This window comes from Eriocheir sinensis, chromosome 10, assembly GCF_024679095.1.
Source record: "Eriocheir sinensis breed Jianghai 21 chromosome 10, ASM2467909v1, whole genome shotgun sequence".
In the NCBI taxonomy this organism is placed as follows: domain Eukaryota; kingdom Metazoa; phylum Arthropoda; class Malacostraca; order Decapoda; family Varunidae; genus Eriocheir; species Eriocheir sinensis.
In genome coordinates this window covers 6,648,234-6,675,942 of record NC_066518.1, presented here as the reverse complement: position 1 = coordinate 6,675,942, position 27,709 = coordinate 6,648,234, and the positions used below count along the sequence as shown (strand labels likewise).

At 44.7% G+C, this 27,709-nt stretch overlaps 2 protein-coding genes across 3 annotated transcripts; both read left to right on the top strand.

Moving 5' to 3' along the window:
* The first annotated feature begins 9 nt into the window (after positions 1 to 9).
* LOC126996512 (patatin-like phospholipase domain-containing protein 2) lies at positions 10 to 27,620 on the top strand. 2 transcript variants are annotated; one of them, XM_050857044.1, is made up of 7 exons: positions 10 to 259; positions 6,293 to 6,310; positions 20,387 to 20,486; positions 22,926 to 23,091; positions 24,083 to 24,274; positions 24,703 to 24,809; positions 25,381 to 27,620. In XM_050857044.1, exons 3-7 carry the CDS (start codon positions 20,398 to 20,400, stop codon positions 25,637 to 25,639), a joined length of 813 nt encoding a protein of 270 aa, XP_050713001.1. In that variant the 5' UTR covers positions 10 to 259; positions 6,293 to 6,310; positions 20,387 to 20,397; the 3' UTR covers positions 25,640 to 27,620. The 2 variants fall into 2 exon arrangements, with proteins under 2 accessions (XP_050713001.1, XP_050713000.1); XM_050857043.1 differs by lacking the exons at positions 10 to 259; positions 6,293 to 6,310 and adding exons at positions 14,104 to 14,307; positions 14,992 to 17,393.
* LOC126996342 (uncharacterized) lies at positions 13,051 to 15,096 on the top strand. Its single transcript, XM_050856712.1, has one exon. It carries the CDS (start codon positions 13,051 to 13,053, stop codon positions 15,094 to 15,096), a length of 2,046 nt encoding a protein of 681 aa, XP_050712669.1.
* Positions 27,621 to 27,709: the final 89 nt, after the last annotated feature.

Genomic DNA, 27,709 nt, shown 5'->3' with positions numbered 1-27,709 from the left:
AAGTGTTGAGAGCTGGCACTCCTACCCCATCGCCAGTGAGCTTCAGGCGACGCTAGGCACACCATTAACCTGTCCTCACCCTTCGTCAGGCACGCATTCGGTGGGTGGACGTGCCAGACACAAGCTGAGAGGGCAGTCTGAAACTCCGTGATAGAGGAGAGAGGAAAATCGAGTGCTTCATCAAGTGCATCAGTTTTGAAGGACCCAAGCGACGCCAGACACACGGATCTGTCCTTGCTCTTCCTCTGGCATACAATAGGTGGGTAGACACAAGTGGAGGGCATACAAGGCCAGGAAAGAATACTTGTGAATGCTTTTAAGAAGAGAGAGAGAGAGAGAGAGAGAGAGAGAGAGAGAGAGAGAGAGAGAGAGAGAGAGAGAGAGAGAGAGAGAGAGAGAGAGAGAGAGAGAGAGAGAGAGAGAGAGAGAGAGTACATTGTATGACATTCGAAATCCTTGTATTTTCTGGATTTAAAAGCGAGAGCGCATACATCTAACAAACTTTATAACTTTATGACCCGGGGTCCTTCAAAATGCGTGTCACTATAAGCTAACATTTGGGTTGGCATTTTTTCATGGGTAGATAACTAAATACAAGATACATAGCCCTTAGTAATGTCATGAAGCTTGCAGATGGGCCGTGAAGGTAATGCTGGATAAACAGAAGGGTCATGGGATGGGAGGCTTGAAGCACACCGTCACGACAACCTTTGCGTTGACCTCCGTTAATTTCATGGCCCATAGTCTCAAACGTATCGGGGCTTACACACAGAGAACATAAACACAATAAGCCACAAAACAGAAGTGTGACGTAAGAGAAAGCAAATGGAGAAAGAATAAAAGAGGAAGAAGAAGAAGAACAAAAGAAGAAAGGACGAAATGGAGGAGTGAGAAAGATGAATAAAAAAAATAAAGAGAATGAGAAAGAACAAGAGGAGAAAAGAGACACACACTTGATAAGCATTTCGTAGAGGTTCTAGTTATTTCCATAGGTAGTTTTATGAGCCTAGTACTAGTCGGAAAAGGCATCTGCACTGTGAACGTAAAAAATGACTCATGAGAACCCGATTAGTCTTCATTGTGGAGACTACGGGTCTTTCTCACACTGTTTTTGATCGCCTCATTTATTAGACTTCGTGCCTACAAGAGTTTAAGGATACGCGCATATAGTAAGTGATAAAACATACCCTTTGCTGGCTAAAAAGATTGAATTTATTATCACACACACACACACACACACACACACACACACACACACACACACACACCAAAAAAAAAAAATAATAATAATAAAATCGTAGTGAAAAGTGGTTGGACAACTCCGCAGACTTTCAGACTTTCAATCTCTATAGTCTTATTAATTTACGGTTAAATCACTACGAACTTTTAATATTTTAAAGGTAGGTTTAACACTATGCTTTTACTACAAGGATAATGGGGATATCAGCAACTATATCTTGTACATTGTCTTGCAAATTTCGTTGATAGTAAATCATTAATCTCCGACACGTATCGTCAAAATTGATCGTTCTTTCGACATCTCCATTCGCGTTGTTGGCACTTTTTTGTCATTTTGTTTCGTTCAGGCCTGCCCCCTTCGCAGTAAAAACAATGGCGATTTAATTTGAACGGTAATATGTTAACCAGACGCCGTAGGAAGCTGTACTCACCTGCAGGGATCACTTGGGCGTTCCACCACGACAAGCGGCGGCAAGCAATGCAAGGAAAAAAAAAAAGCTCTTTAGTAAGTGTGTTCGAGTCATGGAATATCATATTAGAATTTCCTCGTCGATCCCCCCCGAACACACACGGCCTACTACTACTACTACTACTACTACTACTACTACTACTACTACTACTACTACTAATAATAATAATAATAATAATAATAATAATTCTACTATTATTATTATTATTATTATTATTATTATTATTATTATTATTATTATTACTGCCATTATTATTGTTGTTATTAATGTTGTAAACAGCAAACTTAATAATAATAATAAAAAAGAAATTATTACACTTATTAATATTATCAGTATCATCATATATTACCGACTGATCCCTTAACTTATATTCCCCCTCTCTCTTTTCTGCCACGGTTCCGAGAGTCATTCTCTTACACAACGTCTTCATCCTCCTTCCATCCTTCAAACCACTCGCCCACCACGCACACCCCATCTTCTAAATGCAATGAAATGTGCACCCAACCACGTCTAATGCTCAGTAAATTTCAAATGGAGCCAAATAAAACCTCTTGCAACTTCTATTAATTCAAGATTCGTTTTTTATTTTCCATTACGTGCACATTCTTCCATATGTCGATACTGCATCCACTCTCTTTTTTTTAATTGCTTCTGTTCCTTCTCTTTCCACGACTTTCATTTATACGCTTCAAATATTTATCGCGTCAGACTTGTGATTCTTTCTTCGCTCCGCATGCTTCACTTCTAATCAATCTTACTCCTTCTCTTACCCATGAGTCTCCTACACGTTTCAAACACCGCTCACTCAAGATTCATGATTCATCTTCTCCTTCCTTTGTTCTCTTCGAGGTCTAACTCACCCTTTTCTAACCAGTCATGTTCCCTCTTTATCCGTGATCCTCTTTATAAGATCCGATCATGTACGTCAGATTCGTGTTTCATCCTCCCCTCGTTTTGGTCCTTTCGATATCTCATTCGCCTTACTCTATCTCATTTCTCCCTCAACGCTCTCCTCCTTTACCTTCGCTCCCCTTTACTCACGTTTGATTCTGATCGTTAGTTATGTTAGATGTGTTAGTATGTTAGTTGGTTAGTAAGTGTTGGCTGTGCAAGTATGTTAGTTAGTTGTGGGATCAGTAAAATGGTCACACTAGGAAATATTCTCCGCAGCTGTCTCATGAATTACCTCCCTTCATCAGGCTTGCGTCTATTGTTACTTAATCTTGTTTGTCTGAGTCCCCGCCTCCCTTTCCCCCTGTGCGTGTGTGTGTGTGTGTAAGGAGACCATCTTCAGCGCGTGCCACCCTGGGCCTGCCTCGAAGTCGCCTTATGTCAGAGGCAGCTCAACACTCCCATGACTCTAATACCACAGTCATCCATGAACGAACACACACACACACACACACACACACACACACACACACACACACACGTTACAAAGACTATCTCCCACTCATAAACATCGCAGCAAAGGCAGATCAGTAGATAATAAAAATGCGTAACTATCAGTCGTAACAAGACCTAATAGTTATTAACGCCCCTTGAAATTATATGTATTGCTCAATTTTAGATCATTTACTTGAACTTTCTGAAGTCTCATGTTTTTTTATACAACAAAGGAGACAGCTCAAGGGCACAAAAAAAGGAAACAATAATAAAAAAAGCCCGCTACTCACTGCTCCTAAAAAAAAAAAAAATCAAAAGAGGTGGCCGAAAGAGAGGTCAATTTCGGGATTTTCTTTCTCCGCTTGATGTTCAGACCCTCAAGAATACACAAGGAAACTACATTTACTCACGCCAGAGAATTAATCCACGACTGCTTCGGAATACCTTTCAGTCACCCTTGGTGTTTGTGTTTGACTGATTCAGAAATAACATTGTCACGATAAAAAATAGGAGTAAGGCGTTAGTGAGTCACTGAATCACCTTGAAGCACTGCAACGAAACTAGGCCCTAACCTATCCACTCGGCCAATGGGTTCGGGTTCGCGGAGGCTTCGAACCAGCGTATAAGTGATGCTTTGGCGTTTGCAGAACTACGTAAATTAGGTCTTTTTTGGCAACATCTTTCTCACTTTATGGGAAAAAGCGTGTTGCTGAGCTTTTTATATATTTTTTTTGATAAAAGATAGCAAGGGAAGCAACACTGCGGCGGACTTTCAGAGATTAATGACAGTCAGTTAGAGGAGAGAAGTTGCCTAAGAAGTCCCTAATGCGAGGCCGTGGACTGCTATAGACGTGACTCCGTGGCCGCCAGAAACAAGATGATTCGAGTAACAGCGCCATCAACTGTGTCAATCCCCAGAAAGACGCGTGAGTCAGGAAGGGGCACTCACAACTACGCCATCATTGTACTTTATGCGGGAAAGGTTGACGAACAAACCAATGAAGGCTAAGGCTGAACATTTTCTTGCCTTGGCGGTGTCTTACCCGGAAAAGGTCACTCATGCCCCCACCCCCACCGCGCGGCTTTCCTGTAGAAGACATTGTACCTACTCAAGCTCATTCCTATGCTGTCCAACTTCCTAATGAAAGAGATAACTTCACTCGCTCTCACTTGTAAACTTTGATATAACCTTCCTTCTTTTTTCGCTTCCTTAAGACTCACACTCTTGCAAGAGGAGAGTATTGAGAAAGAAATTAATTAACTCATCTTGGCTTCTTCCACATATATATATATATATATATATATATATATATATATATATATATATATATATATATATATATATATATATATATATATATATATATATATATATATATATACATACATATATATATATATATATATATATATATATATATATATATATATATATATATATATATATATATATATATATGTGTGTGTGTGTGTGTGTGTGTGTGTGTGTGTGTGTGTGTGTGTGTGTGTGTGTGTGTAACAAAGTTGATGTCACAAAAACTCACCAGGTAAGACATGAGTGCCCAGGTGAAATGTGGTCAGCTCCTCCCAGCAATGATATACACCTCTGCTGTGTGGCCGCCAGTCCCCAGCAGCTTATCAGCAACTGGCCACCGTGGCGGCCTGACCTGCTCCACAACAGGGGGTGCTAACAGTTTTGGGGTACAGTCAGGCTGCTCTGGAATCTGCCCCTGGCAACATACAATGTTAGGACTTAGGCAGGTGAAGGTAACTTGTAAAATAATAAAATAAATGAAAGATATCAAGTGGGAATTGGTAGAACTCAGTGAGGTCAAACTATGGGTGAGGACAGACATATCTCAAGCTACCAGGTCTTGCAGGTAGATGAGAACGTGGAATGAGTTTCTTCATTAAGAATAATCTATTAGGTAGTGTAGAGGAATTCTTCAGTATCAATGAAAGAGTAGCAGGAATAATTATCAAGCTGAATAAAAGATACAAACTTACAGTACTTCAGACTCATGCGCCAGCATCAACGTATACTGATGAAGTAGAAAAGAAGCATAATATCCAATTTACAACAGTAATGGGAGACTTCAATACCAAAGTCAGTGAAACAGCAACTGGTAATTTTGAGAAGATTGCAAGAAACGAGAGAGATCACCTTGTTAATATTTGTGAAATTATACAGGCTTAGAATCCCGAAACACGTTTTTCAAGAAAAGAGCAAACAGGGTCTGGGCCAAGGAAAGCCCTAACAGAAAGATGTTGAACAAATTTGACTTTATTCTTGCTGAAAATCCAGACATAGTGAAGGATGTAATATCAGTAGAAAAACTCAAATCCAGTGACCACCAATGTTTAAGCTGTAAAGCAGCCTTAAACCTAGGAAGGGAGAGGCAAAAGTAAATAAGTAAGAAATACTCCTACTCCTGCGGCCAGAGGTCAGAAGAATTTTATTTATATATTCAGTAAAAACTCTCAAATCTACCTGATGAGGCTGAGGGGAGTCAGGAGGAAGCAAATGACAAATTACCAACCAAGATTGTGATGGAAGCAGCATGAGTAGGAGGAAACGCACCCGTGAAAATCAGCAGTAAACTAAACTAAAACAAAATAAAAGATTTCTTATAAAAGTTAAGGGATATGAAAGCAAGATCTAGGAGGTATGATTTAAAGTTGTTAATATTAGCATGAACAGGATAAAAAGTAGAAATGGGAACAGAACAACAGGTCAGTAAGGTGAATGTCTTTATACTAGAAGTAAAAAGAAGGGCAGCAAGCTAAACGTCTGCATACTATAATTAGATAACAGGAAAGTGAGCTGAATGTGTGCGTACAACAATCAGACAACTTGAGAGTACACTGAATCTACCTATACTGCAATGGACGTCATGTTAGGGATGAGTCAGTGCTGATGTCGGAAGTGGTTGTATGTTTGTCAGCTTGGTTTTAAAATCAACTTTTTGTTGTGATAAAAGGAAACCTCAGACTCAGTGGTGCCTATCATTGACTTCTGGCAGCTGCACTTCACATAAATGCAGGCTTTACTGATCCTTTAGTTAAACCGCGGCTCGGTAAGTTGATAGAACATATTTATTTTTTCCCCCGCATTCACCCATTTCATCTTTGCCTCAGCAGACACGTTCACGCGTTATGGTGACCAGTTATGATATGAGTTTTCTCTTGTGTTTCAGAGGCTGTTGGAGGGACAGGTAAGTGTGTAGTGGTTGGCGCAGCAGCCACCGAGGGCACTGTGAATGGGCCGCCCCCTGCCAGAACGACCCTGCCCTTACCCAGCAGTCCCCATGTACAGAGGCACTAGTCATCACAGCCTGTCCATCTTTCTGCTGCTCTCCTAAACCAGGGTTCTTCAAAGTATGGGTCACGCCCTAGTGCTGGGTGCGATGGCCTACTCACTGGGTTGACACTTCTTATCAAGTACATAGCTATAGATACCAGTCGACAGAAAACAAATAACTCCAAGTACTGTCAAGAGGCTTGCACGAGGGTCGTCAGGGTAATGCTTAAGATAAAATTGGGCTACAGTGAGAAAAAATTGAAGAACATTGCTCCAAACCTTCTGAGGTGGGTGGCCAGAGCAAACATTCATGTCGTGCCAAGATGAAGCATCTACAACCGTAACAGCACGTCTCCAAAAGGTGGAAATGTTTGTTAGTGTTACTGATAAACAATACTGAAAGCTTTTCGTTTGTACAGCATTTCACGAGCTGCCTTGTCCTCCAGTCATACGCCCGTGTGTCCGCCAGCGTCCATAGAGAGAACACGAAGTGTGCATTCTTGTTTTAATATTATGTGATTTAAGTAATTCATTTTAAGCTTTGAGTGGACGCCTCAAGAATCCGTTGTAGCTGCAGGTATATAACTGAAAGCTGTTAATATTTCCTCCTTCCCTTCTGACATGGCAAGCCTCAAGGACTCTCATCAGAACACTTCACGAGGGATGAACGGAGATGATTCACTTTCTGGGAATCAGTTTATCGGCGACGAAGACCTCAACGGGGCCACAAGTGGCTCAAGTGCTCCAGAGAGAGAGTCATACACCCGATCCTATGATGCTGGGATTCCGAGCATTCAAATTTACGATGCAAGTGACGACGACGGACTGAAAAGTCAACAAGACTCACGCAGACGAAGAAAATCTAGTGCAGGAAACATGGCGACCAAGGACAAGGGTGAGGTCAGTGAGGTGCCATGGTGGCGGAGGCCCTCTGTGCCTGATATCATACCCGTAGGTGGTGCCAAGGAGGAATCAAGGCAAGAAGAGGACGCTTCTCCCGCTGAATTCCTTCTCCCTGACCTCCAGGACTACGTAACATTACCGAGGCGCCGTTCAAGTGATGCTGGTAAGCCAAGGATCCCAAACAAAACCACCACCAGCCCTGCTCCTCAGACAACGAACAGGACACCGCGTGGGTCAATCAGTGCTCCTACTCCAGGCAAGGAGCGTCGACGATCCGTAAATGACATCTCATTCAACATTCAGCCTCGCAAGTCAGTCACAGAAATGACCCCTAAAATGCAGTCACAGATTGCAAAGTTCGAAATGCTCCCCGACCTTGAAATGGAAAGTGAACACCCAGGTCACACACAAGATGAAACTATTCGTCGAAACTCCAAGACTCTGAGAGATGCTTCTAACTATGGCAGGCGAAAGTCATCAATCAGGGATGAGATCCTTGACCCTGAACGAAAGTCTTCAATGCAAGGTGATGTTTTTGATCCTGATCGAAGATCATCACAGAGCGATGGAGTTCTAAAGTCCAACAGAAGGAGATCATCAACGAGGGAGGAGTTTCTTGATTCTGATCAAAGGAGACCATCAGTGAAGGATGAAGCTACTTATTTAGATAGACGCAGAGCATCAGTCAAAGAGAAGGACCTTGAAAATGATCACAGGAAGGCATCATCTGATAGCAGAAGATTGTCAACCAAAGATGATGTGCATAATTACAGTCGCCGAAAGTCTTTAACTGGAGATGATTTTTTAATTGATCAGCGAAGGTTTCCGTCTAAAGAGAGTTTGCCTGGGACGGGACGCCGTCCCTCTCTTAAAACAAAAATCAATGACATTGAAAAAAGCTGGCTGATTAGTGACGACATTGATGCTCTTGAACGTCGTCTGTCCGTCCAAGAGCCTGAGCTTAAACCTGAGCCTAAGCTTGAGCCTGAACCTTGGGGTGAGGGTAAAGGTACGGATGAGGACGAGGAACCCACGAGTCCTGAGCCTGAAGCGATGCCTGCACCTTTAATACAGGCACGGAAGTTTAGCGATTTACTGGATGAGGACGACGACATCTTAGGAGATGAGGACCTTGAAGAACAGTTTCGTAAGTCTATGATGCCTTACCTAAAATACCGAAAGTCAATATCTGACCTTGAACCTTATCTGCAGTACCAAGAAGAAGCAACAAAGATGACACCCGAGATTCAATCGCAGATGAAAATAAGTGAAAAGGGCTCAAGAGACGGCTCTCCAAGCAGTGAGGCTCCAGCTCCGGTGTCTCAACAAGCCTCTGAGAGTGAAAACATTGACGAAACAGATCAAGGGTCAAAACACTTGAAATATTCACAAATCTCGAAACACTCATTGACTAACGAGACAGATGACACACTGAACCAGAAAACCTTGAACTATTTAGTTCGGCGGTTCAGTAGTGAGCCAATACCAGAGCATAAATCCCTTCAATCCAGTAATGGTCGGTGGGAAAATGAAACTGATCAAGAGATGTCTCTTGACAAAGGAGATGATCACTCCCTTGTTCCGGGAATAACACTACCGCGTAAGTCATCTGCAGCTTTTTCTCCGACGGACTCATCGGAGGTCATTTTAGACCAATCATTTATTGATGACAATATTAAGGGACGTCCGGCAACTACGAATTCACCCACAGAATTGGAAGTCCAGTCATCACGAGGTTCGTCATCAGGACTTACTGATCATTCACCGAGAGAGTCCTTGAGATCATACCTGTCGAAAGATGAGCTAGAAGTACCAATAAACCAAGACCAAAGAAGAAAGTCACTAACGACTACATTTTTTGACTTTGTTGTTCGGCGGCTCAGCACCCAAGTGGATGAAGATGTAAAACTACTGCCGCAAAATCAGACTACTGATGCAGAAAACCTTCTGCGAGAAGACTTGTACACAGAGAAATATGAAGATGAAAACAGGAAGGATGAAGCGAATGATGTTATAGGAGAAGAAGAAATGAATATAGAAGAGGAAAAATATGAAAAAGAGTTGGAAGGGAATTCAGAAAAATTCTTATCGTATAATAAAAATGAAAATTCAGTAAGGAGCTTCTCACCAGAACTGGAGGCACGTTCACCAAGGGGCTCGTCAGCAGGACTGGAGGCACGTTCACCAAGGGGCTCGTCAGCAGGACTGGAGGCACGTTCACCAAGGGGCTCGTCAGCAGGACTGGAGGCACGTTCACCAAGAGGCTCGTCAGTAGGACTGGAGGCACGTTCACCAAGGGGCTCATCAGCAGGACTAGAGGCACGTTCACCAAGGGGCTCGTCAGCAGGACTGGAGGCACGTTCACCTAGAGCCTCGTCAGCAGGCCTGGAGGCACGTTCACCAAGGGGCTCGTCAGCAGGACTGGAGGCACGTTCACCAAGGGGCTCGTCAGCAGGACTGGAGGCACGTTTACCAAGGGGCTCGTCAGCAGGCCTGGGGGAACGTTCACCAAGGGGCTCGTCAGCAGGACTGGATGCACGTTTACCAAGGGGCTCGTCAGCAGGCCTGGGGGAACGTTCACCAAGGGGCTCGTCAGCAGGACTGGATGCACGTTCACCAAGGGGGTCGTCAGCAGGACTGGAAGAACGTTCACCAAGGGGCTCGTCACCAGAATTCGAGGCACGTTCACCAAGGAGCTCGTCAGCAGGACTGGAGGCTCGTTCACCAAGAGGCTCGTCAATAAGCCTTGGAGCACGTTCACCAAGGGTAGCGTCACCAGAACTCGAGGAACGTTCACCAAGAGGCTCGTCATTTGGATTGGAAGCACGTTCGCCAAGGGGCTCGTCAGCAGGATTAGAGGCACGTTCACCAAGGGGCTCATCAGTAGGACTGGAAGCCCGTTCACCAATGGACTTGTCAGCAGGAATGGAGACACGTTCACCAAGGGGTTCATCAGCAGGACAGGAAGCACGTTCACCAAGGGACTCGTTAGCAGGTCTTGAGGAACGTTCACCAAGGAGCTCGTCACCAGAACTGGAGGCACGTTCACCAAGGGGCTCATCAGCGGGTCTTGAGGCACGTTCACCAAGGGGCTCATCAGCAGGACTGGAGGCACGTTCACCAAGGATTTCGTCAGCAGGACTAGAGGCACGTTCACCATGGGGCTCGTCAGCAGGACTGGAGCTACGTTCACCAAGGGGCTCGTCAGCAGGGCTGGAGGCACGTTCACCAAGGGGGTCGTCAGCAGGACTGGAGGCACGTTCACCAAGGGGCTCTTCAGCTGGGCTGGAGGCACGTTCACCAAGGGGGTCGTCAGTAGGACTAGAGGCACGTTCACCAAGGGGCTCGTCAGCTGGGCTGGAGGCACGTTTACCAAGGGGCTCATCAGCAGGGCTAGAGGCACGTTCACCAATGGGGTCGTCAGCAGGACTGGAGGTACGTTCACCAAGGGGCTCGTCACCAGAACTCGAGGCCCGTTCACCAAGGGGCTCGACAGCAGGACTGGAAGCACATTCACCAAGAGGCTCGTCAGTAGGACTAGAGGCTCGTTCACCAAGGGACTCTTCACCAGAACTTGAGGAACGTTCACCAAGAGGTTCGTCAGCAGGACTGAAGGGACGTTCACCAAGGGGCTCGTCACCAGAACTAGAGTTACGTTCACCAAGGGGCTCGTCACCAGAACTGGAGGCACGTTCACCATGGGGCTTGTCAGCAGGTCTTGAGGCACGTTCACCAAGGGGCTCGTCAGCAGGACTGGAGTCACGTTCACCAAGAGGTTCGTCAGCAGGACTGGAGGCACGTTCACCAAGGGGTTCGTCAGCAGGACTGGAGGCACGTTCCCAGAGGGGTTCGTCAGCAGGACTGGAGTCACGTTCACCAAGGGGTTCGTCAGCAGGACTGGAGGCACGTTCACCAAGGGGTTCGTCAGCAGGACTGGATTCACGTTCCCCGAGGGGTTCGTCAGCAGGACTGGAGTCACGTTCACCAAGGGATTCGTCAGCAGGACTTGAGGCACGTTCATCAAGGGATTCGTCAGCAGGACTGGAGGCACGTTCACCAAGGGATTCGTCAGCAGGACTAGATGCACGTTCACCAAGGGGGTCGTCAGCAGGACTGGAAGAACGTTCACCAAGGGGCTCGTCACCAGGACTGGCACGTTCACCAAGGGGTTCGTCAGCAGGACTGGAGGCACGTTCACCAAGGGATTCGTCAGCAGGACTGGAGACACGTTCACCAAGGGGTTCGTCAGCAGGACTGGAGGCACGTTCACCAAGGGCTTCGTCAGCAGGACTGGAGGCACGTTCACCAAGGGCTTCGTCAGCAGGACTGGAGGCACGTTCACCAAGGGGTTCGTCAGCAGGACTGGAGGCACGTTCACCAAGGGGCTCTTCAGCTGGGCTGGAGGCACGTTCACCAAGGGGGTCGTCAGCAGGACTAGAGGCACGTTCACCAAGGGGCTCGTCAGCTGGGCTGGAGGCACGTTCACCAAGGGGCTCATCAGCAGGGCTAGAGGCACGTTCACCAATGGGGTCGTCAGCAGGACTGGAGGTACGTTCACCAAGGGGCTCGTCACCAGAACTCGAGGCCCGTTCACCAAGGGGCTCGACAGCAGGACTGGAAGCACGTTCACCAAGAGCCTCGTCAGTAGGACTAGAGGCTCGTTCACCAAGGGACTCTTCACCAGAACTTGAGGAACGTTCACCAAGAGGCTCGTCAGCAGGACTGAAGGGACGTTCACCAAGGGGCTCGTCACCAGAACTAGAGTTACGTTCACCAAGGGGCTCGTCACCAGAACTGGAGGCACGTGTACCATGGGGCTTGTCAGCAGGTCTTGAGGCACGTTCACCAAGGGGCTCGTCAGCAGGACTGGAGTCACGTTCACCAAGAGGTTCGTCAGCAGGACTGGAGGCACGTTCACCAAGGGGTTCGTCAGCAGGACTGGAGGCACGTTCCCAGAGGGGTTCGTCAGCAGAACTGGAGTCACGTTCACCAAGGGGTTCGTCAGCAGGACTGGAGGCACGTTCACCAAGGGGTTCGTCAGCAGGACTGGATTCACGTTCCCCGAGGGGTTCGTCACCAGGACTGGAGGCACGTTCACCAAGGGATTCGTCAGCAGGACTGGAGGCACGTTCACCAAGGGATTCGTCAGCAGGACTGGAGGCACGTTCACCAAGGGATTCATCAGCAGGACTGGAGACACGTTCACCAAGGGGTTCGTCAGCAGGACTGGAGGCACGTTCACCAAGGGGTTCGTCAGCAGGACTGGAGGCACGTTCACCAAGGGGTTCGTCAGCAGGACTGGAGGCACGTTCACCAAGGGATTCGTCAGCAGGACTGGAGACACGTTCACCAAGGGGTTCGTCAGCAGGACTGGAGGCACGTTCACCAAGGGGTTCGTCAGCAGGACTGGAGGCACGTTCACCAAGGGGTTCGTCAGCAGGACTGGAGGCACGTTCACCAAGGGGTTCGTCAGCAGGACTGGAGGCACGTTCACCAAGGGGCTCGTCAGCAGGACTGGAGGCACGTTCACCAAGGGGCTCGTCAGCAGGACTGGAGGCACGTTCACCAAGGGGCTCACAAACAAAATTGGAGAGTTTTTCACGAAGCACCTCGTCGGAAGAGCAGAATGAATCATTACCAGAGAGGCCAATAAATGAGGATCCATTGCTGAATGAATTAGAGGTACCAGTGAGAGAGGACCAAAAACGAAGATCACTAACTGAGACATTCTTTGACTTCTTTGCTCGTCGGATGAGTACTGAGGCGGAACATGAGCCTGATTTGGTGCAGGAAAAACATGGCTATGAAGAACCTTCCAATGAATCAGTGGGACTTGGCATGGAAGAACAAAACATTGAAGACGAGGAAGAGATGAACTACTTGTACAACAGAAAGTATTCAAGAGAAGAGTTGGAAGAAATAAACACAGACAAATATCAAATTGAAGAGGAAGGGTATGAAGGCACAGACGAAAATGGTGAAAATGGAGAACGCAGAGAGGATATATATTTAACTGATGGAAACGAGAGTTCAGAAACGGGCTTGTCAGTAGGACTAGAGACCCGTTCACCAAGAGGCTCGTCAGCAGGACTGGAGGCCCATTCACCAAGGGGCTCGTCAGCAGGACTGGAGGCACGTTCACCAAGGGGCTCGTCAGCAGGATTAAAGGTACGTTCACCAAGGAGCTCATCAGCAGGACCAGAGGCACGTTCACCAAGGGGCTCGTCAGCAGGACTGGAGGACCGTTCACCAAGGGGCTCGTCAGCAGGACTGGAGGCATATTCATCAAGAGGCTCGTCAGCAGGGCTGGAGGCACGTTCAGGGAGCATTTCACCAGAGATTGATTCTCATTCTCCAAGAGACTATTCACCGGAATTAAATGCCGGTTCATCTAAACCCATTTCACTGAAACAAGATTCTGTTTCACCAAGAGGTTCTTCCCCAGAAGTTTATACCCATTCACAAGGAAGCTCCTCACCAGAATTAGATTATTATTCACCAAATGAATCTTCCCTAGCTTTGAGGCCTGATTCTGCGACACCCTCTTATGCAGAAGAACAGGAAGTTCAACTACTACAGTGGCGGATAGTAGAGCAAGAAACCACCTCAACATGGGGCTCATCAGTAGGGGTGGCAGCACGTTCACCAAGGGGCTCGTCAGCAGGACTGGAGGCACGTTCACCAAGGGGCTCGTCAGCAGGACTGGAGGCACGTTCACCAAGGGGCTCGTCAGCAGGACTGGAGGCACGTTCACCAAGGGTCTCGACAGCAGGACTGGAGGCACGTTCACCAAGGCCTGTCAGCAGGACTGGAGGCTCGTTCACCAAGGGGCTCGTCAGCAGGACTGGAGGCACGTTCACCAAGGGGCTCGTCAGCAGGACTGGAGGCACGTTCACCAAGGGGCTCGTCAGCAGGACTGGAGGCACGTTCACCAAGGGGCTCGTCAGCAGGACTGGAGGCACGTTCACCAAGGGGCTCGTCAGCAGGACTGGAGGCACGTTCACCAAGGTCCTCGTCAGCTGGACTGGAGGCTCGTTCACCAAGGTGATCGTCAGCACGACTGGAGGCTCGTTCACCAAGGGGCTCGTCAGCAGGACTGGAGGCTCGTTCACCAAGGGGCTCGTCAGCAGGACTGGAGGCACGTTCACCAAGGGGCTCGTCAGCAGGACTGGAGGCACGTTCACCAAGGGGCTCGTCAGCAGGACTGGAGGCACGTTCACCAAGGGGCTCGTCAGCAGGACTGGAGGCACGTTCACCAAGGGGCTCGTCAGCAGGACTGGAGGCACGTTCACCAAGGGGCTCGTCAGCAGGACTGGAGGCACGTTCACCAAGGGGCTCGTCAGCAGGACTGGAGGCTCGTTCACCAAGGGACTCGTCAGCAGGACTGGAGGCTCGTTCACCAAGGGGCTCGTCAGCAGGCCTGGAGGCACGTTCACCAAGGGGCTCGTCAGCAGGACTAGAGGCTCGTTCACCAAGGGGCTCGTCAGCAGGACTGGAAGCTCGTTCACCAAGGGGCTCGTCAGTAGGACTGGAGGCTCGTTCACCAAGGGGCTCCTCAGCAGGACTGGAGGCACGTTTGCCAAGGGGATCGTCAGCAGGACTGGAGGCACGTTCACCAAGGGGCTCGTCAGCAGGACTGGAGGCACGTTCACCAAGGGGCTCGTCAGCAGGACTGGAGGCACGTTCACCAAGGGGCTCGTCAGCAGGACTGGAGGCACGTTCACCAAGGGGCTCGTCAGCAGGACTGGAGGCACGTTCACCAAGGGGCTCGTCAGCAGTTCAGGAGAACAGCAATGACAGAAATTTCTTAGAAGGACCGAATGACAGGTTACCAGGAGGCCTTTTAGGAGAAATGACTGACATCTTACCAAGGACCTCATCACCAGAACTGCAGTACAGCGAGGCAAAGAGCTTGTCAGAAGAAATAAATGATTATTTACAAAAGAGGTTTTCAGAAGAATTAGATGAAACACCAATATCCTTAACAGCTGAACAAGAGGGTAGTTTACCAGGAGACCTGTCAGCAGAGCTTGATACCCGTTCACCAAGGAGCTCAACATTCGGAAAGAATGAACTTTTACCAGAGAGTTCTTCAGAACAAACACAGGTTCACTCACCAAGGGGCTCGTCAGCAGGACTGGAGGCACGTTCACCAAGGGGCTCGTCAGCAGAATTTGAGGCACGTTCACCAAGGGGCTCATCAGCAGGACTTGAGGCACGTTCACCAAGGGGCTCATCAGCAGGACTTGAGGCACGTTCACCAAGGGGATCATCAGCAGGACTTGAGGCACGTTCACCAAGGGGCTCATCAGCAGAATTTGAGACACGTTCAACAAGGGGCTCATCAGCAGGACTTGAGGCACGTTCACCAAGGGGCTCGTCAGCAGGACTGGAGGCACGTTCACCAAGGGGCTCGTCAGCAGAATTTGAGGCACGTTCACCAAGGGGCTCGTCAGCAGGACTTGAGGCACGTTCACCAAGGGGCTCATCAGCAGAATTTGAGGCACGTTCACCAAGGGGCTCGTCAGCAGGACTGGAGACACGTTCACCAAGGGGCTCGTCAGCAGGACTGGAGTCTCGTTCACCAAGGGGCTCGTCAGCAGGACTGGAGACACGTTCACCAAGGGGCTCGTCAGCAGGACTGGAGTCTCGTTTACCAAGGGGCTCGTCAGCAGGACTGGAGGCAGGTTCACCAAGGGGGTCGTCAGCAGGACTGGAGACACGTTCACCAAGGGGCTCGTCAGCAGGACTGGAGTCTCGTTCACCAAGGGGCTCGTCAGCAGGACTGGAGACACGTTCACCAAGGGGCTCGTCAGCAGGACTGGAGTCTCGTTCACCAAGGGGCTCGTCAGCAGGACTGGAGGCAGGTTCACCAAGGGGCTCGTCAGCAGGACTGGAGGAAAGTTATCCGAATAATTTGTTTGTAAATCAAGAAAACTATACCCTGAGGGACCTATCAGAAGGAAGTGACGCTCATTCACCTCAGATCTTTGTATCGGAGGAAGAACAACAAGGTCGTAGACATTCGTCGGATTTACTTGCCAGTGGGGAGGAGCCAGCATCTGTAGAGTCATTGAAAAAGAAACTGTTGGTGCCACTGCCTCTAGAGGTAACAGTTAGTAAAGAGCCGCGAAAATCTATAGGCATGGAAATGTTCAACTACCTCGTTCGTCGGTTTAGCACCGTTGAAGATCCTTACGGGTCTGCTATTCTGAAACAGAATAGTAAAGATGAAGATTCTGAAGCAGCTTCTGAGCATTCTGATGCTCCAGAGAAAGAAGACATTGAAGCTAATACAGGTGATATAATGTCCCATGGAACCATGATATCTAGTCCTTACAACCATGAAGATAAATCAACTGAAGTGTCAGACGATTCTGACTCTGAACTTGATATGACATGGAATGTTAATGAAGACAAATTAGAGGAGTTAGCTTCTGGGGATGAGCTGCAAGATCGTTCCAGGAGTGTTTCCCTTGGTACAGATGTCAGCAGTCCACTGGACCATGCTAGAACTCTCATCTTTGAGGATGCTGAGGAAGAGCCACACGTTTCTATTGATAAGGGTGTACGTCGGTCGAGTGGAGTTGGAAAAGAAATTTATCTCGAAAAAATACAGTCAAATAATGAAGAGGATGCCAGTCACTGCCTGAGGTTGACAAACGGGTCAGAAAGTAGCATCAAGTCAACACCTCGAAGGAGCGTTACTCCTAATGCAGGTCTTCATAAATCAAATATAGTTTCGGAGGAAATTAAGACATATGAAGAAAAGGAAGTAGAGTCTGATGATGAAAAGTTAAATAACATGTGGGTCATTAGAAAAGTCAATGGTGTGGCTCCACCTGGTGTCAACAATGATATTTCCACCGAAGACCCAGAATTGGAAGTGACAACAGAGTATTACCAACTCGACCTCGAAACAGGAGACTTGTATCGCTATGAGGTGCCAGACATATATTCAGCTCTGTACCACCACTTCTTCGCCATCCTGGGTGGGGAGGACTTCGATGTTATAGACATGGAACTCAACCCGGCTTCACTGGACTCCGTGAAGCCACTCAACACTGAAGATTCCCCACAGCTAAAGTCATTAGGTATAAACATCAAACATCAACAGATTGTATGACTGGGCGGATAAATGGCAGATGGAGTTCAATGTAGGGAAGTGCAGTATTCTGAGTGTAGGTAGGAACAACCCCTCACATAACTATTGCTTAAATGACACTCTCATAAGCAGGTCTGGGTGCGAGAGGGATTTAGGGGTCTTAGTGAGCTCTGATCTCCGTCCAAGGGCACAATGCATTCAAGCTAGAAATCGAGCAAATAGGGTACTGGGATTTATTTCAAGGAGCGTAAGCAACAGAAGCCCCGAAGTCTTCCTCAAACTATATTTAGCATTAGTTAGACCTCATCTTGACTATGCGGTTCAGTTCTGGTCACCTTACTATAGAATGGATATCAAAATGTTAGAATCGGTGCAGAGGAGGATGACTAAGATGATTCAGGGGTTGAGAAACTTGCCATACGAGGAAAGACTCAAACAGTTAAACTTGCAATCTCTAGAAAGGCGAAGGGTGCGTGGAGACATGATCGAGGTTTATAAATGGATGAAGGGCTTTAATAAGGGAGACATTCTTAAGGTTTTGTTGGTAAGAGAACCGGGTAGGACACGAAGTAATGGGTTTAAACTGGATAAATTCAGATTCAACAGGGACATAGGCAAAAATTGGTTTACTAACAGGGTGGTAGATGAGTGGAATAGGCTTAGCAGTCATGTGGTAAGTGCCAATACAATTATCACATTCAAAAATAGACTAGATAAATTCATGGACAGCGATATTAGGTGGGGTTAGATACACGGGAGCTTAGGGTCAAAGGAGCTGCCTCGTACAGGCCTACCGACCTCTTGTAGACTCCTGCGTTCTTATGTTCATATAATATTAATATTAACATCCCATCATACACGGAAGGGGAAGGACGCTAAACACCCGCCATAACGTTAGCAAAACACTCCTGAAGCGATATATACGCTGGGGTGACAGGTTGTTCAGTGCTTTTCAAGAAGTCCTCGACCCCATGTCCTATCTGGCAGTTTCTTCTTTGTGTCTCAGTAACACCAGAGTAGTTCAGTATTCTCTAAGGACAAATTCTCTCCCTTGACTCACAACACTGCAAGCCCATTCAATTTATACATGCCATATTTTCAAAATTTTATTTCAAAATTATCAAAATTAAAGATGCTGACAACCTTGGCATCCCAATCTCAGACCAAACCTATCCCCCAGGTCCAAGGCCTATGTAGACAGATCTATTGGGTTGGTCATGTTAAATCTAGAGACCACTCGATGTCATTGCACTGTGGTTCCCCAAAAATGTCATTATCTGAAAAGTATCTAGTAATAATATAAATTGTTACGGAAACTTGTTACAGTACTACAGGCATAGTTAACTTAATGGCAAGGATGCATGATTATCATTGTCCAAATCTGTCGAAGTATTTATAGACAACTGCCCAATGTCTTTTTGAAGCTTTCCTTACACATTATATGTATAATGATGTCATGTAAGCGATAGATCTGAGCTGCCAGGCAGACCTGTCTACAAAGGCCTTACTCAGGTCGACGCCCTAACAGTGATGATGAACTTGAAAACAGGGATGGAGTGAATAGAAGACTTGTGCATTCGAATACGAATACAAATACTTCGAATTTCAACGAATACGAATACAAATTCGACTACACTGAAATGGTTTTAATTCGAATACCAATACGAGTACTTCTTGAAAGTATTCATGAATACCACAGGTGGGCATTAGCATTAGCGGATTTGCGATAGCGGACCGGCAAAGCCAGAAAATTTGCGGATTATAATTATTAAACGATTATCGGAATACCGAACAGAGTTAACGGAATTGCGAATTGCGGACTAATAAAAAATTAGCGGGTGCCCACCTCTGATGAACTACATTCATGAATACCTTTCATTGAAAAGTACTCTCTTGACGTAAGTGGGCATACCTAATACTGTTCTAACGTTATTCAAAAATAAAATGAGCTCATGAATCATGACTTATGACTGGTGCCAGTATTCAGTACAGTGATATCACACTTACTTAAATACGGCTGTTATTTTTATAAATTTTGAAATATTCGTCAGATTATTCGGAGAATACAAATACTTTTCCCTTGTATTCGACTACAAATGAGAATACTTTGATTTCTACGCCTATGCACGCTCTCCCGAAGCCGCCTCTGTTCATCCGGTTGTTTCTTTAAGAGACAATCCTGAGTGGAGGAGGCCAAGGGGTCTCCAACAGAGTTCGTGGCTTGAGGAAGTCGATAGATTCTGCCAGGAGATACTTAGGATGAAATGGGGTCTGCATGGAGACTTGCCGGGATGAACCCCCAAGCTCGGTGTCGTAGGGTGGGCGAGGCAACGCCCCCCCCCCCCAGCGTATGCCCCCATTGATTGATCGATTGAGTATTACTTGAGGGTTAATTTCATATTATTATGTTACTGCTGCAGTGAAAAGTAATTCACTTTGGACTTGAATGTGTTGACGTTCTCTGTATTGCATATTTCAAGCAGATCATTCCAGTTATGAACAAGTTTGGGAAAACAACGCCTCTGGAACTGTGCACAACATCTCGCCGGCTGCAGTGATAACAAATTGTTACTTATTATCATGCTCCTGCTCTTCTAAACTTATAAACTGAATATCTCCTCCTATTCCTTGGGCCTGCTGAACATGACTTTATTACCAACCTCTTTTGCAGCCTGTCTTATTAATGCAAGTTAACGGGTCTTCTCTCTTTCATACCATAAATTGGTAAGCTGTGAAACAGTCTCCTGTTTCCCGCATTCTTATCACTGAAGCTTTCTCAAGAAGGAAGTATCGAAACACCAGGAATAGAATGTTTGCAGAATTTGCAATATTATCATTGTCTTCTTTTCAAAGCCAAATGTGAACATTTTTTTCCTTTATCTAACACTTGGCATTAGATCTGTCCCTGTAAGACAGAAAATTACTACGTTTATGTGAAGAAATACATGTCACACATAGTGACCGACATAAACCATGTTGCAGGGAGACAGCTGATGGATTCTGTCAGTCACCTGGAGGGATCAAGAGGCTGGACGACAATGGAGAACTGCCAGAGGGACAGGAAAAAGAAAAATATTGATGAGTAAGTCATGAGCTTGCCTGATCTAGTTTCTGGAATATTCATCTTTTCTTGGGTAAATTTTGGATCTGCCTTCCTTCTGTATTTCTTCAAGAGCAATCAAAATACCTCTCAAACTAGTTATATTCTCTTTCTGGCTGCTTTGTGGGACTATGACAGCATCTTTGCTGACATTTCTTGATTTTTCATCAGCCCTTGGACTGACCGTCTCCTCTACCATGAAAAAATTACAAACATCCAATACACTTACATGGACAAGTAGTTACCACTTGCTTCTTTGAGTGTGCAAGCTTTACATGCATACATGAAATGACAAACACAAAAGTGTTTCTAGATAGAGGAAACATTATTATTATTATTATTATTATTATTATTATTATTATTAGTAGTAGTAGTAGTAGTAGTAGTAGTAGTATCATTATGATAAGCTACCAAAGCCTCCCATCAGAGTGCAGATACAACAGTTGAACCACACAAAATGCCAAAAGGTACTGGAGAAAAACAAAGGCAATGAATAGTTAAGAAACTGGCCAGTCAAAGCCAAAAGGAGGAAAAATAAAATTAATGTTTCAAAAAGACATTCACACGAGATTTAAATGTAGAAATGTCTGCAGAAAGGACAATCTCATTGGGTAATTGATTCCATGAACGTGTCAACGACGGAAGAAAACATCGTGGGAATTGTGTCGTACAAAAATTCATAGGATTATAAGCAAGATTGTTTTGAGTAAGAGCAAACCTCATGACCTGGGCAGGAATAAAAGGATCAGGCAAAGCATTGTGTAAGGGATGCCGATTATTCTTAAAAACTTTAAAATAGAATGCTTAGGGCACCAACTTGATGCCGATGATCAAGATCAAGAACAAGTGCCAGAGAAATAAATTTAATTGAATTGATAGCTCTGTCAAGTAACTTTAAATGGCAATAGGCAGCAGACATCCAAACAGGAGCACAATACTCAAAGTGAGGCAAAATGAATGCATAAAAAAGATTTGATTACAGTTGAGTCACAAGCAAATATTTTGAAGCACTTATGAAGAAAGCCTGTCTTCTGTGCAATAGTGGAACACATGGAATGAATGTGCTTCTCAATTGTCAGTTTAGAATCAAAAGTGACTCCCAACAAATGAATAATAGAAACATCCTTACTGTTCACCAAAAATATGCAAACAAGGATGAGGTGGATTCAAGGTACGGGATCTACTGATGGTAATGGAATGCGTTTTATTAGCATTAAGCTTCTAAGCTTCATGCCCCAAAGTTGACACCAAGCGGTGATCATTGCCAAGTCCCTATTCAGAGATGCAGCAATTTCACCTCTGTTGCTAGGAGAGTGAACAGAGGAGTATAGAGTTGTATCATCAGCATATGAAATAAGCTTATTTTTGAGGTTGAAGCCCAAGTCAGAAATAAATATGTTAAAAAATAAAGGTCCAAGGACACTGCCCTGAGGAACACCAGAAACAACAGGCACCATCAACAACCACACACTGTAATCGACTAGTTAAAAATTCTTTAAAAATACTGAGAAGACTTCCACCGATACCAAGGAGTTGCTGTTTATAAATTAGAGCCCTATGATTCACATCAAAATCAGTAATAAAATCAATAGCAACAACTCGAGACTCATGCCCACGATCCAAAGAAGACTGCAGGTCATGAGACAGAGTCAAGAGAGCGTCACATGCTCCCAATCCCTTACGGAATCCGAAATGAGAATCAGGTAACTGATTGAATTTATCACAATATATGGAAAGCCGTTTAACCAAAAGCCTCTCATAGATCTTAGAGAGGATAGGAGTGATAGAAATTGGGTGGTACTCAGTAGGAAAAGTTGAAGCTGAGGCTCCATTCGGGATGGGGGTGATGTTGGCCAACAAGAAGGAAAACTACCAGACTTCAGCAGTAACCTAAATGCTACAGCAAATTTTGGTGCTAAGAACGTAGCAATCTTGTTAAAGAATAGAGGAATAAAAACATCTGGGTCCGTCCCACTACATATATCAAGATCTAGAAGGTACTTTTTCAATTCCCTGGATCTAAATGCAACTGAGCTCAGTTTTGGAAAGGGGAAACAAGTCAAAGGTAGGGATAATTCATCTTCACACTGTTTGTTAATAAAAATATCAGAAAGTAAATTAGCCCTTCTTAAAGGATCACAGGACATTGAACCATCAGACTCGCATAATGGAGGCATGCTAGAATCGACACCAAACAGGGAGGATTTAAGAGAAGCCCACCATTTGTGAGGTTGAGTAGTTCCTGACATAGGTCGGTCCTCTTACGCCACGAGACTAATACCCATCAGGCAACAGACATAATTACATAACATGACAAACACATAAGTGATTTAAAGACACTGAAGGTAGACCTTAGCTCAGTTATACCATAGGACCCTTGCCATCTAGTCTGAGTCATTAAAGCACATCTTCCTTGCCCAGTGTTACCGCTGTCACATTCTGTGGCTGCGGCTTCCTTGGGGTGTACCTGGTAGGTGTGGCAACCTACATGCAGCAGCACGTGCCCCAGATCCTGAGAGGGCGTCTGGGAGGCTCCTCTGTGGGGTCCCTTATTGCAACGTGTCTGGCCTGCGACGTCCCTATTGAGGTCAGTACTAGAAACTCCGCCAACTTAGTAAAGGGAACACCTTGAAGATACTAGAAGTCATTATCATCAGCCATTCTTAGTTCATAGCAGAATAAACAAAGGCCTTTCCCAAAGTCTTCTACCCCTCTCCATTAGTGTACTCTACTCTAGCTTTGTCAAAACTCACTTCTTCAATTCCTTGTTTACCACATTGTTACACTGGCTGTTACATCTGCTATCAGTTTTATTCATGATATAACTTGCCAGACTTCACTTCTTATTTTCAGTCGTCAATGAAGTATCCTCAACCTTTGAATTTCTTCCCTAACCCATGGTGTTCACTTCTTGTCTCCATGTTATACCCAGCTATTTTTCCTTTATTGCTTTATCCCCCTTGTATGGCTAGCCTACACACACCACTGACACCATCCCCACAAGTTAATTACACCCCTCACAAGTGATTACTCATCTTCCCAACAATCAGCTTCCTCGAGGTTGGGCGTTCTGCACCGTCTATGCCAGTTTTTTTCCCCTGCACAGATGCTGTCAATATACAGGGGCCTTGTCCACCATCGTATTGAGTATGCATCTCACATGTGGGGGACTCCACATACACAGCTCTCTTGGACAGAGCGGAGTCTAGGGCTCTTCGTCACGTCAACTTCCCTCCTCTTACTGACAGTCTCCTACCTCTTAAATTTCACTGCAATGTTGCATCTCTTTCTATCTTCTATCGATATTTTCATGCCGACTACTCTTCTGAACTTGCTAACTGCATGCCTCCCCCCCTATCGCGGCCCCGCTGCACTCAACTTTCTACTCTTGCTCACCCCTATACTGTCCAAATCCCTTATGCAAGAGTTAACCAGCATCTTCATTCTTTTATCCCTTCTGCTGCTAAACTCTGCATTACACTAATATAGCTGACTACTTGGAATTCAAACCAGTCCCAGACACCATAACTCCCCTTGCTACTCATCCACGCATGAAACTAATTCATTCTACACTGCAGGTTGTGAGGAAGTCCATTAATGAAACAGCTGAAGCAGCACGTCAGTACACCTTTGGGGTGTTCAATCCCTTCTACCCTCTGGAAGAACCACTGTTGGGGAAACTGCTGGAGCTACTGCCTGAGGATGCCCATATTCGTGCCTCAGGCAGACTGTACCTCTCCCTCACTCGTGCCTCGACTCTCACTAATGAGGTACACCAACTAAAAGAAGGGCAATGACAGTGCAGTATGCCTTCTCCATATCTCATTATGAATTGCTGTTTTTCATTCTTGTTTTATTCTCTGCTACAGAAGAGACACAAAGGGCACAGCAAAAATATAACAAAATTGTCACAGCACTGCTTCAATAAGTAGGTTAATGACAAAATTGTGATAAAACCTGTCTCGATCATCTGCTTACTGTTGCCATGAGATACATGGATGCACCAATGTATTTTCCCCTGACTTTAAACACTAATTTATCAAGATAGAGGCATTATGTTCACTGCATATTGTGAATACCACTAGATTTATCCCTTAAGCATTCTGGATTTTTTTCTTTTCACTTATACAAAGTTAACTATAATTTATTTATTTATATATTCCTTCTTTTTCACGCCACTTTTATGTGTACCCCCAAGGTGGTGTGTGAGTATGCAACGCGTGATGAGCTGTTGCGTGCTGTGCTGTGCTGCTGCTTCCTGCCAGGGGTGTCTGGCTTTTCTGTCCCCACCTTCCAGGGGCACAAGTGAGTACCAAGGGCTGTCTGACATCATAATCAGCTATTTTGATTTAATCCCATGGAGGACAATGACTTTCCCAATGTTCACCTCTCCATGGCTGATGTTAGCAGATTCTAATTTAATTTCTCTACCTGGTTCTCTGTCAGCCCTGACTTCCAAGTTGAACCAAGAAAAAGGAACAATAATTTGCTTAATATTAATGGGAAGGGCCAAGCAGGGGTAGAGGAGCTTTGGGAGGCCTGAGTCCATCAAGCCCCCCTTGGCACCAGTACTGTTTCTAGGCAAATTAGTTGAGGCGAATCAGTTCTCAAACTCAATCCTTTCTACTGCAGTGTCTCTTCCTTTCTGTCACCTCTCATGGCACAAAGTGAAATATGGTGTAAATATCACACCGTTACAAACATAACAAGAACACTTAACATGGTGAAAACTAACTACAGAAAACCAAACATGCACATAGTCAAATCAAATGTTCAATATACAATAGAAAAGCACAAAATTCCTTCTAACAACATGGAAACTTCTCACATTTGCTTTCTCAACTTCAGTTTTGCACTAAAATTTTTCTTGTTTTAGGTATATTGATGGGGGCATGAGCAACAACATGCCACTTAAGGGACCTTCCAACATAAGTGTGAATGTCTTCGCTGGAGAGTTTGACATCTGCCCAGAGGAACAGAAGAGCTATGGTCTTACCACAGCCTTCAACCAATCAGTGGAAATGTCTTCACAGAATGTGAAAAAGTTCTTTCAGGCCCTGTTGCCCCCAATTGACCTGGATGACTACTATGAACAAGGTTATCTAGATGCAAAAAAATACTTCACTGGTTCTTAGAACTTGCATCAGGTTGCTGCACCTATTTCAAGCATAGATTTGCAACTTTGTGAGTTTAAATGCTTCATTGTGTACACTGCAAATGCTTTAAGCTCTTCTTATGTTATATAGCAAGCTAAGCAAATGGAATTTGTGATGTTTCTTTGATAAAAAGTAACAATATCTTCATAGGCTGCTCTGTAAATCTACATAACTTTTCAAACATCAGTTACGCTTTGTGCAGATGAGCTTCAGTTATTGGGATTGCTAGATCGTTCAGCACACATCTCAGGGTCTCAGAGGGGAGGCACATAAATTCTTAGTATTCATTAGGTATAACAATGAGAAGCCTGGCGATGAAAAAATATTATATATATATATATATATATATATATATATATATATATATATATATATATATATATATATATATATATATATATATATATATATATATATATATATATATATATATATATATATATATATATATATATATATATAATGGTTTGTAACCCATTGAAATAAGGTTTTAGATCACTCACCAAAAGGGCAATTGAGAGTAATTAAGGACTTTGATAAGGAGCAAGAGCTGATGAAGCTTTCAAAGTGCCTTGCTGCTGAAGAAATTACTACTTATTGACTCAACTGTTGATACAGTGTAGGTAAAATTTCTATTGAACAGCATTCCTGCAAGTACTCTGTTGTATTGCTGCTATTATTCATAGGGCTTATACAAATTAGTAATGTATTTCACATATTCATGAAATAAAGTTCCTACTACTTACAACTTATTGCAAAACCTTCACTAATAGGTACGTAATTAGTACGAGATGAGTGGAGCAAAGATAACTCATATTGAAAACTATGAATTTTTTTTTAAGTGTTGGACAATTCTCCCCTTGAGTCTTGGTGCCAATGGGGAAATTTGTAGCTGGGTGATACACAGTGCCATGAAGTTGTCTATTCTCCATTCTTCATTAAGTCTGACTAACAAGGTGCCCTACACTTGTCGTGACATACTTAATGTGTTCATATTCTAGCAAATAATGTCTGTAAATCTCATTTGTGGGTTCTAATTTTCATAACAAATATTACCTGCTATAAAATTAAGGAACCACAAAACACATTTAAAGTGTGCAAAATCTGAACACTCATAGTAAAAAACGAGGATATTTTACTTTGACATATCTTTATCAATATACAGCATATGAAAAAACAATAACAAGGCAGGTTGGGTTGTTGAATGCTCTAATTATTAAACACCAATTAACAAAAAAGTTTTGTAGATTATCAGCAAACCAGTGAACATATTCCCTTTTAAATAACAGACTGCTCTAACACTAAGAAGCAGAATAAAGTCAAAAGATGCCGATTATATTCAGTATGTGTCTTGTTGGACTCCTCTTGACTACCAAGTACCTCTGATTTTCTAAAAAGGACAATTAAAAGTGCTTTGTTCCAAGTTTTTTTATTCAAGGATCAATGGTGAGCTTATTTGGGGTAATTACATGCTGCTGTCATGGTCCACTGGCTAAGCAGAGGACAAATGGAAAGAAGATGCTCTAGGTCCTTCTAAGATTGACTCACATATAACAGTATGATCTACATATACACCCAAGATTTGACTGTTGAATAGGAAATCCTAATCAACCATAATTGCTATAAAGGAATGGACTGAATACTATAATTTTCATCCTACTTCTATATGCATAGAAGTCTGGCAACAATTAGAGCATAATTTTGTTTCAATTACTGATTGGATTAGAATTTTCTTTAGAAAACCAATTCACACTCAGCATTGACATGGTCTGCTTATATACTAAGATTCCTAAATATTACAATACTTTTTTTCACATTTAGTTTTCCCTACTACATATGAAACAAACTGAGAACCTAAAAAATGCTTCTCAATTTATAAGTAAGAGACCTTACACACACAAAAAAAGAGAGAGAGAGAGAGAGAGAGAGAGAGAGAGAGAGAGAGAGAGAGAGAGAGAGAGAGAGAGAGAGAAGGCAACAAATAACCAATGACATTTGTACTATGATGATAATGTAAAATGATACACTGATGTTTATGACAGCCAATTA

What these genes read in the sequence shown, in the direction of transcription:
- LOC126996342 (XM_050856712.1), top strand. Translation starts at nt 13,051, where the DNA reads ATGAGTACTGAGGCGGAACATGAGCCTGATTTGGTGCAGGAAAAACAT.
- LOC126996512 (XM_050857043.1), top strand. Translation starts at nt 15,152, where the DNA reads ATGACTGACATCTTACCAAGGACCTCATCACCAGAACTGCAGTACAGC. An exon ending in CCTGCGACGTCCCTATTGAG is followed by an intron (nt 23,092 to 24,082) that starts GTCAGTACTAGA and finishes TCTACACTGCAG; the next exon opens with GTTGTGAGGAAGTCCATTAA. An exon ending in CCTCGACTCTCACTAATGAG is followed by an intron (nt 24,275 to 24,702) that starts GTACACCAACTA and finishes TGTACCCCCAAG; the next exon opens with GTGGTGTGTGAGTATGCAAC.